This window comes from Hippocampus bargibanti, linkage group LG16 (assembly GCF_051943395.1).
Source record: "Hippocampus bargibanti isolate YZ-2025 linkage group LG16, ASM5194339v1, whole genome shotgun sequence".
In the NCBI taxonomy this organism is placed as follows: domain Eukaryota; kingdom Metazoa; phylum Chordata; class Actinopteri; order Syngnathiformes; family Syngnathidae; genus Hippocampus; species Hippocampus bargibanti.
In genome coordinates this window covers 918,703-933,811 of record NC_142749.1, presented here as the reverse complement: position 1 = coordinate 933,811, position 15,109 = coordinate 918,703, and the positions used below count along the sequence as shown (strand labels likewise).

At 49.2% G+C, this 15,109-nt stretch overlaps 1 protein-coding gene across 3 annotated transcripts in view; it reads right to left on the bottom strand.

Annotated features, from left to right (window-relative positions):
• pknox2 (pbx/knotted 1 homeobox 2) overlaps positions 1-15,109 on the bottom strand; it is a 164,436-nt gene that overhangs the window by 56,220 nt on the left and 93,107 nt on the right. For all 3 annotated transcript variants that reach the window (XM_089017221.1, XM_089017219.1, XM_089017220.1), the window contains one exon: positions 1,796-1,929. In XM_089017221.1, the coding sequence (XP_088873347.1) occupies positions 1,796-1,929 (134 nt within the window). The remainder of the gene's footprint in view (positions 1-1,795; positions 1,930-15,109) is intronic.

The following is a 15,109-nucleotide window of genomic DNA, read 5'->3' as shown; positions in this document are numbered from 1 at the left end:
ATGCATGGCAGGAAGATTGAACACTCTAAATCGTCCTTAGGTGTGAGTGTGAGAGTGACTAGTGTTTGTCTTTGTGTGCCCGGCGATTGGCTGGTAACCAATTTAGCCGCCTAGTGCCCGAAGACGGCTGAGATAGGCTCCAGCACCCCCTGCGAACCTCATGAGGAATAAGTGGTACGGATAATGGATGGATGGATGGATGGATGGATGGATGGATGGATGGATGGATGGATGGATGGATGGATGGATGGATGGATGGATGGATGATAATAAGTTAGTTGAGTGGTTAGCACGCCGGCTTCGCAGTGCAGAGGTTGTGAGTTAAAGACTGGTCTGGCATCTCGGTTGGGGTTTGCATGTTCTTCCCGGGCCCGTGAGGACAGTAACTAACTAATCCAGACTTCTCAATCTTGATGAATAACAGTTTAGAGCATGAATGGTTCTTGAAACAATTTACAAGATTGGTGAGCTGGTACTCTTACTCATCCCCCTGTGACTTTGCATTATACTAAGCGTGCCTGGTTCAGTTATGATATCATATTTTTTGAGTGCCGCATTTTTTTCTGGGCATTCCATAGAAATTGAGATCCCCTTGTCACAAAAACAACAAAAAAAGGTCTCCTTTTTTTCTTTAAATTGTGCAGTACATCGCTAAGCTTTGTCTTCATGGCAGCTTTTGTAAAACACTTGGCTGAGACTCGGTTACAGGATATATTTTGTTTGCACTTGATTTCACTTCAGAATCAGAATCGGCTTTGTTGGGCATGTTTACAAAAAAGACACAGGGAATTTATTTCCGAGGTACAAATCACGGGGAACATAGACAAGTTCGCAACATGGGGGGGATGGAACGAGATTCCTGGTGGATCGCTGTTAAGCGCCCTATAGCTTAGATGTGGAACGTCTGTGTAGGCCAGACATGGGCAAACCACGGCCCGCGGGCCACATAGGCTTTTTAATCCGGCCCGCCGAACATGCGAGCTGTCCAAAAATCGCTCTCCCTTAGGTTAGAATCTATCAAATTAGAACCTGTTCTCTTTACAAAGGCAAATACTTGGGTCCATTGAAGCTAATTTCTTTACACATCTGGGGGCGTTTCCATGTTTTAACATCAACGGCACCTAAATCAGTGTCATCCAATCAAAATTGCGCTTTCTGTCAACACAAGATGAAACATGAAATGAACAGCGAAAAAGCGAGAATACATACTGTATTTAGTTTTATCTAGTCATTTTGGTCTGATGAAAAAGTCGGAAATCCGCCGATCGGTGGAAAATTCTCATCCCTGAATGTGTGAGCACATGTCCCAAAATGCAGAGCGCAGTGCCCATACATCAGTGAATGCAGGCAACCCAGGACACCGACTCAAAGTGTCCTCTATAAAACGGAAATCATGCAAATAAAGCTGTGAACATGTACACATCCAGATTCGGATATTCATTCATCACATTGATGTCGTTTGTAAAGCAAAGGATCTGACATGCAGTGAAAGCATAATGCGGTAAAATGTAAATTTATACTTGCTTGGTCACGTACAGTGAGTGTCTGAAGCTACATGATGGTCCAGAATAATTTCAGCCATTTTAACATGTCTATATTTGTACCATATACATGTATATGTCTGACTTGAATGGCTGACATGTTCCAGCTCAGTTTTATACCTAGGTGGAGCACTCAAATATATATTTTTTTTAATATCAGTTCTTGGAAGTTACGGTCTTGTGTCATTCTTTCCTACTACAATTCACAGTACAGTACTGGCAAACATACAGAAGACAAAATGGATTCTACAAACCTGTAAACAGCCCTCTTGTCAGATTCAAGTTGGGTTTGTGGATCAAGGGTCACACTGACAGAGTTATTTCCTCCTGCAGAAGCTGCTGAGATATGGACCTGTGGGGTCTTGTTCTGCTGAGTTGTGCCGGTCATCTGTGAGCAAAAACGAGGACAAAATCATGTGTTGGAAAGTCAGCCCAAATAGAGAAAAAAGTGTGTGTGCATGTGGGTGTGCATGTGTGTGTGCGTGCGTGTGTGTGTGTGTGTGTGTGTGTGTGTGTGTATGCGTGTGCGTGTGTGTGTGTGTGTGTGTGTGTGTGTGTGTGTGTGTGTGTGTGTGTGTGTGTGTGTGTGTGTGCGTGTAAAAAGAATGTCAACGACTAGAATTCTACTCATCATACATCTTGAAGTAAGGCCTTTTCATCAGAGGTGTCAATGTATGGCGTTAATTGCGATTACTTATTTGCAGACATTTTAGTGCATTAAATTTGTGTTAATCTTTTTTTTTATCCCTGGCTTTAAAGGACAACCAACATCACTTTTTTGTTTATAACTGACATCAGAAACACGCTTTAGAGCAGGGGTGTCAAAGTCATTTTTTGCCGCGGGCCACATTGTAGTTATGGTTTCCTCTCGAGGGCGGTTATTGAATTTGGGGAACCCATTAGAATGTTTAAATCCCTTCAAATATTACATATAGAGCACACAGAAAATTAATGAATAACTCGTTTTCAAATCTGAAGTCAAGAATAATGACTTTTATTGTGGTTGACATCCAAAAATATGAAATTTTGGCTCGGATTTTAGCAATCATCATGGAATTTAACAAGTTTGATTTGCTTTCGCGGGCCAAAAAAAATGATGTGGCGGGCTGGATTTGGCCCGCGGGCCTTGACTTTGACACATGTGCTTTAGAGCATCTAAAATACCCAAAACACGCAGTATGATATTTTTAGTCAAATGCAAAACACCAATAAAAATCACTTAAAGTGTCTAAAAACTACAAATTGAACCCGGAAGTGGCCAGTTTCAGAAGGTCCCGCCCCCTTTTTCGTGGTGTCACGCCAAGACGTATTGCCTTGCTCGAGAATCAAAACAATGGCTTCAGATTTGGAGAAGATGCTTTCTTGTTACTCATCCAGTTATGAATATGATTCAAATAATTCTGAATAGGAAAGCACACATGTTTAAAATTGATTAAATAATTGATTCCGTGTCATTTTGATGTATCTGGGGGGGGGGGGGTGTAGCACCCAAATTAGGCAGAAGATGGTGACAAACCTCCGTGGAAAAGGGCTGATTAATTCCTTACAATTTTTGTCAGCGAATATCAAATAGATGCTCGGTGTAACATAGAACGATTCACCATTGCGTTATTTATGTGTTTTCCTTCTAATTTTGCCATCAACACGGATCAACACGAAGTTTTCAGACCAAACAAAGTACCGCAAAATGCTATGAGGTGATGCAAGGACTGTGACTGTATGTCCTTTCTCGGTCAGGGGCGTTCCTTCCGTGATGTGATGTGAGGACTCAAAAACAAGACTTCTGGAATATTCAGCGCGATTCTTAAAACATAAAATATAGTTATATGCGGTGGAATCTTTGTAAAATACGCTCAGTATTGGATTGGATTGGATTTGCCTTTATTAGTCTCGCAGTGGAGAAATTTACATTTCACAGCAGCAAAGTTATGAAATAAATGAAAGTAGAAAAGCAAAACACAGGAGCAGCTGGAAAGGCAGCCACTCTCGCGGCGCCGTCTTGAAGTCAAAAGAACAAAAAAAACTAAATAACAAATAACATGACAACACAAAGACACAGAGATACATTCATTCTTAAGCACTTTCCGTACCCTCTTTGTTACATAAAGCAGTTCCAGATGAAAGAGGAGAGGATCAAAGCGTCTCTTCACCAGTGGATCAGGGACATCGTGGTGGAATGTGCACGTCGACTACAAGCTAAATGTTGAAAGCAAACACGCAGCTGTAGCCTCCATTGACGAAAAGAGATCGTCTCACATCTCCTGTCCCCCATAAATCAGCTTCAATTCCATCTCGCGACAGTTCCATATACGCATCGGTGCTCTGCGCTGACGCTCCTTCCTTCTTATCGCGGGCTCCTCAAGCCATGTATCCATCCAGCCGCAAACTGTCCAACAGCACCGACCTTCCACTGAACAAAGTGGGGCTGTGAAGATGCTGCCCATGACGGGCACAAAAAAGCACAATGGCCCCTTTGCTGTCCAGCGATGACAGTCGAATGGCAGCGACATTCCTCCCTTTCAAAAACGGTACTGGCATATTCATGCTGCCGATAAGGTGCAACCGCTCAGCACAGTCTCCTCCTTGATGAATGTCGTGGTCAAAAATGTTGAAAAACGATCCGTATCCGTTCCACACGATGCACAACAACACAAAGTGACAAAAGAAAACACAAAAACAAGACAAAAACAACAAAAAAAGCAAGGCTCATCAGAGCACTTGCTGACGGCTGCCTACTCGGGCGCCATCTTGGCAGTCGAAGTCATTTGAAGCGATTTTACAAATTATGTACACATTTTTCAAAAAAAGATTGTGGAAACATGGCTAAACTACAGCATACCGGACAGTGCCATACAGCTATCCCAGCTAACTAGCTTCCGGGCAGACAGAGCACTCGTCGAAGACTCGCGGCGGGGGGCTCTGTTATTACATCAGTGATGCCTGGTGCCGCATCGCTGTTGTGGTGTGCAAACACTGCTCACCACTGATGGAGCTTATGGTCGTAAAATGTCGGCCATTCATTGCCGAGGGAATTTCGTGCCATACTGCTGGTACATCCCCCCAAGCTCAATTAACAACAGGAGCACAGCATTGAATGAACTCTACCAGCACATCAGCGAGCAACAGACAGCCCACCCAGATGCTTTCCTTATCCTGGCTGGCGAGTTTAACCATTACCAAGCCAAAAAGCGTGTTTCCACAACTCCATGGACACATTAACTTTCCGACTAGAGGTAACAACATTCTGGACAATGTTTTCACCACATACAAAGGAGCCTACAAAGCCTACACCCTCCCCCATCTCGGAGCTTCGCACCACTCCACCATCATGTTAATGCCCGCATACAGGCCACTTGTCAAAGTCGTCAAACCAGTCAAGAAGCAGATAAGGTTGTGGCCTGACAGGTCATGAGAGGCACTCAAAGACTGCTTCTACAACACCGACTGGAACTTGTTCAGACAAGCGGCCACCTACAACAACACCACAGACCTCCAAGAGTACACAGACTCTGTTACCTCCTACATGAGGAAGTGCATTGATGACGTGACTGTCACCAGATCTGTCACCATCCGGGCCAACCAGAAGCCATGGCTGACGGGTGAAGTCCACAGGCTCCTTAAGGCTCGGAACGCTGCCTACAAAGCTGGCGATGAGCTGGGCCTGTGGACAGCCAGGGCCAACCTCTCACGCGGCATCAGGGTGGCCAAGAGACAGCACTCCAGGAGGATCGCCAACCACTTCAGATACAGCAGAGACACAAGGAACCTGTGGCGTGGGATACAGACCATCACAGACTACAAGCCTTCTCCACAGACCTGCAAGAACTCCACCACTCTGCTGAACCAGCTGAATGACCTCTTCGCCCGCTTCGAGGCAGACAACAGCACTCCTGCACAGAAGACCCCACCACCTCTCGGCGACCAGGTGCTGACACTGTCCCAGGACAGCGTGAGGCGATCCCTCAGAGGGACCAACACACGCAAAGCCCCTGGTCCCGACGGCATTCCTGGCCGTGTCCTGAGATCCTGCGCTGAGTAGCTCACAGATGTCTTCACGGACATCTTCAACACCTCTCTGAGTCAGGCTGTTGTGCCCACGTGCCTCAAAGCCACCACGATCATCCCGGTCCCAAAGAAGTCATCCCCCACCTGCCACAACGACTACCGACCGGTCGCACTCACTCCCATCCTCATGAAGTGCTTCAAGAGGCTAGTTATGAACCACATCAAGGCTGCCCTCCCCCCCAACCACAACCCTTTCCAGTTTGCATATCGGCCCAACCGCTCGACCGATGATGCCATCTCCACTGCTCTCCACACAGCGCTCACCCACCTGGAGACCAGAGAATCCTACGTCAGAATGCTGTTCATCGACTTCAGCTCAGCATTCAACACCATCATCCCCCAACAGCTCAATGACAAACTGAGCAAACTGAGGATCAGCACCTCCCTATACAAGTGGCTGGTGGACTTCCTGACGGGGAGACCACAGGCTGTCAGAGTTGGAAACAACACCTCCAGCACCATCACGCTGAATACAGGGCCCCCCAAGGGGTGTGTGCTGAGCCCCCTCCTCTTCACTTTGCTCACACATGACTGCTCACCATCATCACCCAGCTCCAGCCTCTTCATAAAGTTTGCGGATGACACAACTGTGGTGGGCCTCATCAACAACAATGACGAGGTCGGCTGCCTGGCCACATGGTGCAAGGACAACAATCACAACAATCGCAAGGACTTCAGAAGAGTGCGCCCCCAGCATGCTCCACTCACCATCGACGGTACTGCAGTGGAGAGAGTGAGCAGCACCAAGTTCCTGGGAGTGCACATATCTGAAGCCCTGTCCTGGAGCCACAACACGACGTCACTGGCCAAGAGATCCCACCAGCGCCTGTACTTCCTCCGCAAGCTCAAAAGAGTTGGAGCCCCGACACCCATCACGACCTCCTTCTACCGCGACACCATCGAGAGCATCCTGGCCAGGTGGTGACCGGGTGGTACGGTACCTGCACCGTGTCCTGCCGTAAGACTCTGCAGGGCATCGTGAGAACAGCTGAGAAGATCATCGGTGTCTCTCTCCCCCCTTCAGGACATTTACAACACCCGCCTCACCCGCAGAGCCATCAGGATCGCTGGATCCTACCCACCTACCGGAGACTGCGGAGTCTCCGAGTCAAGACCAGCAGGCTCAAGGACAGTTTCTGCCACCAGGCAGTCAGGAGACTCAACTACACTCAGAAATTACATGTATTGTCTGTTGTCAATTGTATGTTTTTTTTAGCCACATTATAAGTGCCTTGCACGCTGGGTCAAATAGGACATTAATTTCATCTCTGATGTATGTCATGCATATTAGCATATTTGACAATAAAGCTGACTTTGACTTTGACTTGACTTTTTTGACAACTGTCTGGAGGCGTCGGTTGTCCTTTCATGTTTCTGTTGGTGGGTTGCCTTTTCTAATAGCCCTTTTAATGTGTTTGCTTCCTGTGTTGAAGTTGTTGAGGGTGGGGAAAGAACTGTCCGTCACAAACTGAAGTGAACATTGATTGATGAAAAGGTTTCTTCAGTCATCATCTGTACTTATCTGTACTTATCATCTGTACGTCATCTGTACTGTCGGACGTTTCGCTTCTTATCCAAGATGCTTCTTCAGTGAACTCAAGTCTTACTGGTAGTATCGGCCCTATATATATATCCCTAATGTCCAGTCATGGCGGCGCCGGACACTGCTATGATAGGTCCCTACTCTCAGGTTGGGGGGAGCAGAGCACCACTCCCTGCGGCCCCACCGATTGTTCCTACATTCCTGACTAACGACTGGCCTGTTTGCCCCACTCCCTCCGGTATCACCTCATCAGCATTACTAATGTTGCCTAACCTATGTTGCCTAAGCAGGCTATTGTACGAACGATCCAAATTGAACCTCACTCCACCATATCGGTTTAATGAAGGATTTAGCTTTTTTATGAACATTGCTTCTTTTACTCCCCTTTCAAACCATCTATGTTCTTTCGCTAAGATTTTAACCTCATTGTCATCAAATGAGTGGTTGCTAGCCTTTAGGTGCATATGTACTACCGATTGAGGCCCACTTGTATAATCCCTGCGATGTTGATAAAGTATTTTTTGAGAATTTGTAGTCTCTCCAATGTATTGCTCTTTACAATTTTCATTCTTACTCTTTGTCGTACTCTTTGTAGTTTTTCAGAAACTCCTGCAATGTAATGTTCTGCTACTCCTCTCCTTTTTGTATCTTCAAAATGTTTGGTTTCATTCCCTATTCTTTCTTTCTTTGTTAAACGACCACTGAGGGTACCCCCAGTGTGTGAGTGCTCTCCTGATATGTTTTGACTCCTTTTCTCTGCCTTCAACGCTTGTTGGTATTAGTTTAGCCCTATGCTGAAGGGTTCTGATAACTCCTAGTTTGTGTTGTAGAGGATGGTTCGAATCGAAAAGTAAGAATTGGTCAGTGTGTGTAACCTTCCTAAAGAATAAAGACAATGGTTCTGAGGGGGAACCCTTCTTTATGTATTTTAGGCAGGCCATAGATACATGGCGTGGCCTCTCCCGGGTATAATCTAAAGTACATCTGTTTGTCTATATGTTTTCCTTTCTCGAACTTTTGGAGACAGTCTATCATGTATTTCTTGTATCTATTGGAAGGGTCCCTTTTTAGTTGCTCATAAGTGATAGAATCACTGATTAACCTATTTATTTTGTCTTCATAATCCGATGTGTTGAGAAGCACTGTACATCTGCCCTTGTCTGCTGGCAAAATAGTAATATTTTTGTCTTTTTGTAGAGTAGATAACGCCTTGATTGATTGGCTACCATTATGTTGGGCTGGTTTAGCCAAAGCTGATGTGCTCCTGTTGTACTTCAGCGGTGTTAGTAAGCAGTGTTGGGGATGTGAGAGTTCTCAGCACAATGAATTTAAAATTCAAAACATTCAAAAAACGCCCTGATGACACAATTGCTCGAGGTAGAACTAAAGATTGCAGATGTCTGTCCATGTCTTCTAAAAAAAAAAACAACAACAATAAAATACATGAGAATGCAACATTCCTGTTTATTTATTTTTTGATCTGCCTCAATAATGTAATGAATTTAAAATGAAAAAAGGGGTTTTCTCAGTAATTATTTTGATTACATTAAAAAAATAGATTCATTACATTAATTACGGACACCAATTAATTGATCGGGCAATATTTTTGATTGCCTTACAGCAGTATTTCTAATAATAACAAAGCACTCAACTATGCGGCACGTATTTCATACAGGAAGACTACAAATGACAATTGATGACATTATTTTGCAGGAGCGGGCAGGCTTTTTGTAGGCGAGTTGTGCAATAAAATGAAACAAGAGACTGAATTCATCAAATGTTACACAACGTGTGGGTCAGACAGTATCTCAAGAGTTGGCCAAACAACTGGTAATTAGCAGTTCAAAAATGAAACACTTTGCATTCATTTCACCTGTTTTTAGATGTTAATTAATACAGGGATCAGAAAAAAAGACGTTTGCTCTCTACCGTTCATCTCTCTTTACTTTATGCTATTCAAGATCGAGCACCCGACCCCCACCATAAATTTTGTGACAGGGTGGAGTGGGTGAACTCTTCAAGTCTTAATCCCAGCACGGAATGGAAAATAAATTACTATACGTACATAGAACATATTGTTTTTCTTTTGGGCTTTTTTATGTGTGGGAGTTACAGTGTATTTTTTTCAGCTGAAGAGAGTCAGGCACACGCTTTGCCATGATATGCAATTTTCACTGATTGCGGGTTTGCACTGGTAAAAGTTTAATCTCACAGCCATTTTTGTTAAATGTACCATGTGAATGTAGTGTGTCCATCAATGTGACATGTGCTTTGACATCACAAATTTCAAGTCACTTTAGAAGCTCCACTCGATGAAAGACAATTTAACAGGCAACAACAATGCAGGAGTTATGTGTACATCACAGAGACTTGCAATTGAGTTGAAGATGAGCCCACAATGATCACAGTTCTAGACTAATGCCACAGACTTTCCTGATATCTTCAAGTCGCTTGCTGGAGTAGTGTCACATGCTCCTCAGCGCCAGGAGGGTGCCCCTCCCCTCCTGTCACATCCTCCTCTGCGCCAGGAGTGGGCACCTCCGCTCCCTGCTCTCCGAACTCACTCACCTGTTTCTCATTCCATTAATTGTGCCTTCTGGCTATAAAAGCCAACCATTCCCGCTCGGTCCGCGCCGGTGTATTCTCCGTAGTTCCCTGTCACCCAGCAGCACGCAGGTCTGTTACGTTGTTCTACTCGGTTGCCTGATTTCCTGTTTGCTTTATGTGTCCCAGTAAAAAGTTTTCTTGAATTTACCGTCTCCACCGTGTATTTCGGATCCACCCCTTGCTACCTTTCTTCGTCCCCCGAGTCCTGTCACCACTTCTCGAGCGGACGTGACATAATACACCGGCCAACGATGGATGTCTCCGGTGGAGAAAAATTCATATCCGCCTTAGCCCATCAGGCGGAGCGTTCGAGGCAGCTCTCGCAAGCTTTCGAGGAGAACCGCCACATCGCGTCCTCGCTGGCTTAACGCCTACAGGAGGTCGAGACACGCCTCGCTACCCCCCCGCCCCCTGTGAGTAATTGGGAGCTCTCCCTGCTGCAACCCTCATGCAACGAAGGCGAACCCGGGCGCTGTGCTCAATTCCTGATGCAGTGCTCGAGAGCTCGATGCAGTTTTTGAACAACAACCCTCCGCCTTCGTTAGCGATGAGTCTAGAGTGACTTTCATCACCAGCCTGCTCACAGGCCAGGGCGAGTCCTGGGTGTTGGCCATCCAGAAGTCCCAGCCCGAACGTTGGAGTTCCTATCCGGACTTTGTGGCCGAGCTTCGCCAAGTCTTCCACCACCCGGTCAAAGAGTGCGAGGCTCAGGGACTCCTTTACGACTGTGTACAAGGAACGCGTTCGGCCGATGAGTATTCCATCGACTTCCGCATCCAGGCTGCCCGGAGTGGCTACAACGATCAAGCGCTGAGAGGAGTGTTTCGTCGCGGACTGAGCGCCGCTCTCAAAGACGAGCTGACCACCCGCGACGCTGGCACCACCCTCAGTGAGATAATCAATGTAGTCATCTGCCTGGACCATCGCCTCCGGGAGCGGCGGCAGGAGCAAGGTACCCAGCGGTCTGACGAACCCGGAAACGTGCAGCGGACAACCACACCCAACGGCGACGAGCAGGCGTGACGCCAAGAGTAGTTCCCCGAGCCGATGTAGGTGGGGAGCGGGGGCGATCGTGCCGACGCCGGGGGTCGCCGCACTCAAGGGCCCGCGCTTAAGACCTGCAGCATCCGTAAGTCCCCGGCCAAACGGCGACCGCGGAGGTCATTGGAGGCATCGAGGATGGTGCCGGTCACGCGATTGGAGTTGGTCGGCGAATTATTCGGTCCATCCAACTCACAAGCTATATGGGCACGAGTGGATACAGGGGCGGGCGGGTGCTTTATCGACCCCCAACTGGCAGAGACATTGGGTTGCGGCATCGAGGACCTTAGATCCCCAAGGAGATCCTGGACCTTGACGGCCGACTCTTAGCCCGGGGAACGCGTATAACGCACCCCTTAAACTCCGGTTATCAGGTAACTATGTCGAACACCGCCAATTCCTGCTCATGCCCTCCCGCAACGTGCCACTCGTTCTGGGCCTACCTTGGGTCAGCAGTCATGACCCTTGCATCTTGTGGGAGGGCCCCACCATACAGGGTTGGAGCCCGGACTGCTACGGCAATTGTCTATGGTCGGCTACGGTAGGGCAAGACCCCTCTCACGGCGGCGCGCCCAAAGAGATCTGCCTCGAGGGCGTGCTGCGTTGCTATCATGATCTGCGGGAGGCATTCAGTCAGGACAGCGTGCAATCCCTGCCACCCCACGGACCGTATGACTGCGCCATCGAACTGCAGCCAGGGACTCCACTACCAGACTCCAGACTCTACCATATTTCACACCGGGAACAAGAAGCCCTGAGCACATACATTGACTCTTCCCTTGCGCAGGGACTTATCCGACCCTCGCGTTCTCCGCTCGGCGCAGGATTCTTCTTTATCGAAAAGAAAGACAGATCCCTGCGCCCGTGTGTCGACTCTCGGGGTCTGAACGACATCACCATTCGCAACAAATACCCTCTCCCCATCATGGATTCGGCCTTCATGCCCCTCCAATCGGCTACCATCTTCACCAAATTGGATTTGCGTAGCGCATACCACCTGGTTCGCATCAGAGAGTCAGGACGAGTGAAAGACCACATTCAAGACACCCTTAAGGCATTTTGAATACCTGGTGATGCCGTTCGGACTCACCAACGCCCCCGCCATATTTCAAAACCTCATCAATGATGTGCTCAGGGACTTTCTCAATGTTTTTGTGTTTGTGTATTTCGACGACATCCTCATATTCTCTAAATCCACAGAAGAACACTGGCAGCATGTCCGACGGATCCTGGCGCGGCTCCTGCAAAGCCGGCTCTACGTGAAGGCAGAGAAGTGCGAGTACCACGTCCGCTCTTTGTCTTTTCTGGGGTTCATTGTGGAGCAGGGGCATCTCCGGGCCGATCCCACCAAGAACAAAGCAGTGGTAGAGTGGCCAACCCCGAAGACGCGCAAACAACTACAGCGATTTTTGGGGTTTGCCAACTTCTACCGCCGCTTTATCCACGGTTATAGTCAGAAGGTAATCCCCCTTACTAATCTCACACCAAGGTCCCCCTCAGGTGGACACCCGACACAGAGGGGGCGTTTAACCGCCTCCGTCACGCCTTCTCCAACCCTCCGGTCTTACGTCACCCTGACCCGGAACTGGCGTTCACGGTTGAGGTCGACGCATCGAAGTCCGGGTGGGGGCGGTCCTATCCCAGCGCTCCCCGGTCGACCAGAAGCTCCACCCAAGCGCCTTCTTCTCCCGCCGGCTCAGCCCCGCAGAAGCCAACTACGACGTGGGGAACTGGGAACTGCTGGCGGTCATCCTGGTGCTGCAGGAGTGGAGACACTGGCTTGAAGGGGCCAAACACCCCTTCACAGTATACACCGATAACAAGAACCTGGCCGCCATTCGGTCCGCCAAGAGACTCAACTCGCGGCAGGTCCGATGGGCACTGTTTCTCACGCAATTCAACTTTACTCTCACCTACTGCCCAGGGTCGCAGAACACCAAGCCTGACGCCCTATCTCTCATTCACGAGCTGGCAGAGAAGGAGGTGGTCATCGCCAACATCCTGCCGGCGCAACACATCCTGGGCACCCTGCGGTGGAAGGTTGAGAGGAAGGTTCAGGAGGCCCAGGGGGGTAACCCTATCCCCAAGGGTTGCCCGGTGGATGGTCTGTTCGTCCCCCCCGCTCTACGCACCGAAGTGCTGCACTGGGGACACGCCTCCAGGGTCGCCTGTCACCCGGGGGTCAACAGGACGATCCATCTCATCGCCCAGCGGTTCTGGTGGCCGGAGTACAGGAAGGACATCACGGAATTCATAAAAGCATGCCCCGCCTGTGCTCGTAGGAGGTCTCCCACCAACCCCCGGCGGGACTTCTCCAGCCACTACCGATTCCTTCCCGACCCTGGTCCCATATCTACGTTGACTTCATCACGGGCCTCCCCCCTCCCGTGGCAAGACGGTCGTCCTCACCTTTGTGGACCGCTTCTCTAAGTCGGCCCACTTCATACCGTTAACCAGGTTGCCGTCCGCCTTCGAGACGGCTCAAGTCCTGGTTAACCACGTTGTCCGTCTCCACGGGATTCCGGCGGACATCGTGTCGGACCGCGGACCGCAGTTCCTGTCCAAGGTATGGAAACGTTTCTGTCGGTCCCTGGGGGCATCAGCGAGCCTGTCGTCTGGCTACCATCCCCAGACCAATGGCCAGACGGAGCGCAAGAACCAGGACCTGGAAGCGGCTCTCCGGTGTGTGTGCCTCCACCGTCCTGCATTGTGGGCTCTCCACTTGCCGTGGGTGGAGTACGCACAAAACACCCTGGTCTCCACAGCCACAGGCCGTCTCCTTTCATGTCCGGCTGTGGTTATCAGCCGCCGTTGTTCCCCACCCAGGAGGGCCAGGGAGAGGTCCCGTCCATCGAACACCACCTGAGACGGGCCCATCGAGGGTGGAAGGACACCAGAGCCGCCCTGTCGCGCACGGCATCCCGGAACCAACATATTGCGGATCGTCGTCGCCGCCAGGCACCATCTTACCAGGTCGGGCAGGAGGTATGGCTGTCCACAAGGGACCTCCGGTTGGCCGGGACATCGGCCAAACTGGGTCCACGGTTCTCTGGTCCCTTCCCCATCGAGGCCATCCTCAGCCCGGTCTCGGTGAGGCTCCAGCTGCCACCCACAATGAGGATCCACCCGGTCTTCCATGTCTCCCTCCTCAAGCCTGTGGAGACCAGTCACCTGGCTACGGCACCCCCCGCGGATGGGGGACGGCGACCCTGTCTACACCGTGTAGGAGATAGTGGACTCCAGGCGCATGGGCAGGGGATTGCAGTACCTGGTCGATTGGGAGGGCTACGGGCCCGAAGAACGTCAGTGGGTTCCCCGTTCCTGGATCCTCGACCCATCTCTCACCCGGGCATTCCATTTGGCTCACCCCTCCAAATCGGGTGGGCCGCCAGGAGCCGTCCATTGAGGATGGGGCACTGTACATCCTCCTCAGCGCCACGAGTGTGCCCCTCTCCTCCTGTCACATCCTCCTCTGCGCCAGAAGCGGGTCCCTCCCCTCCCTGCTCTCTGAACTCACTCACCTGTTTCTCATTCCATTAATTGTGCCTTCTGCCTATAAAAGCCACCCATTCCCATTCGGTCCGCGCCGGTGTATTCTTCGTAGTTCCCTGTCACCCAGCAGCACGCAGGTCTGTTACGCTGTTCTACTCGGATGCCTGATTTCCTGTTTGCTTTATGTGTCTCAGTAAAACCTTTCTTGAATTTACCGTCTCCACCCTGTATTTCGGATCCATCCCTACCTTTCTTCGTCCCTCGAGTCCTGTCACCACTCCTCGAGCGGACGTGACAAGTAGACGGCAAAGATTTATTACTTTAAGCTTTATCATTGAGATTTAGTAAGCAATGAACATTCAATCAGGAAAGAAAATATTTTACCATATTTTTTGTGCATATTTATCATCTCAATGCTGTCCGACAAATTCATTACCTGATATGTTGAAAGTTGGATTTCAACATATCAGGTAATGAATTTGTCTAATGAGGAGACGTGTCAGCACCCGATATCAAGGTGAACATGGTCGTCAGGCACCGCTCATCACTTTGAGAACACCATCCTCCGGTGAAGCACGGTGGTGGCAGCATTATGCTGTGGGTTGTTTTTCAGCATCAGGAACTGGGAGACTAGCCAGGATTGAGGGAAAGATGAATGAAGCAATGTCCAGAAACATCCTGGATGAAAACCTGTTCCAGAGCGCTGATGACCTCAGACTGGGACGGCGTTTCATCTTTCAGCAGAACAACAATTCAAAGCACACAGCCAAAATGTCAAAGGAGTGGCTTCAGAACAACGATGTCAATGTCCTTGAGTGGC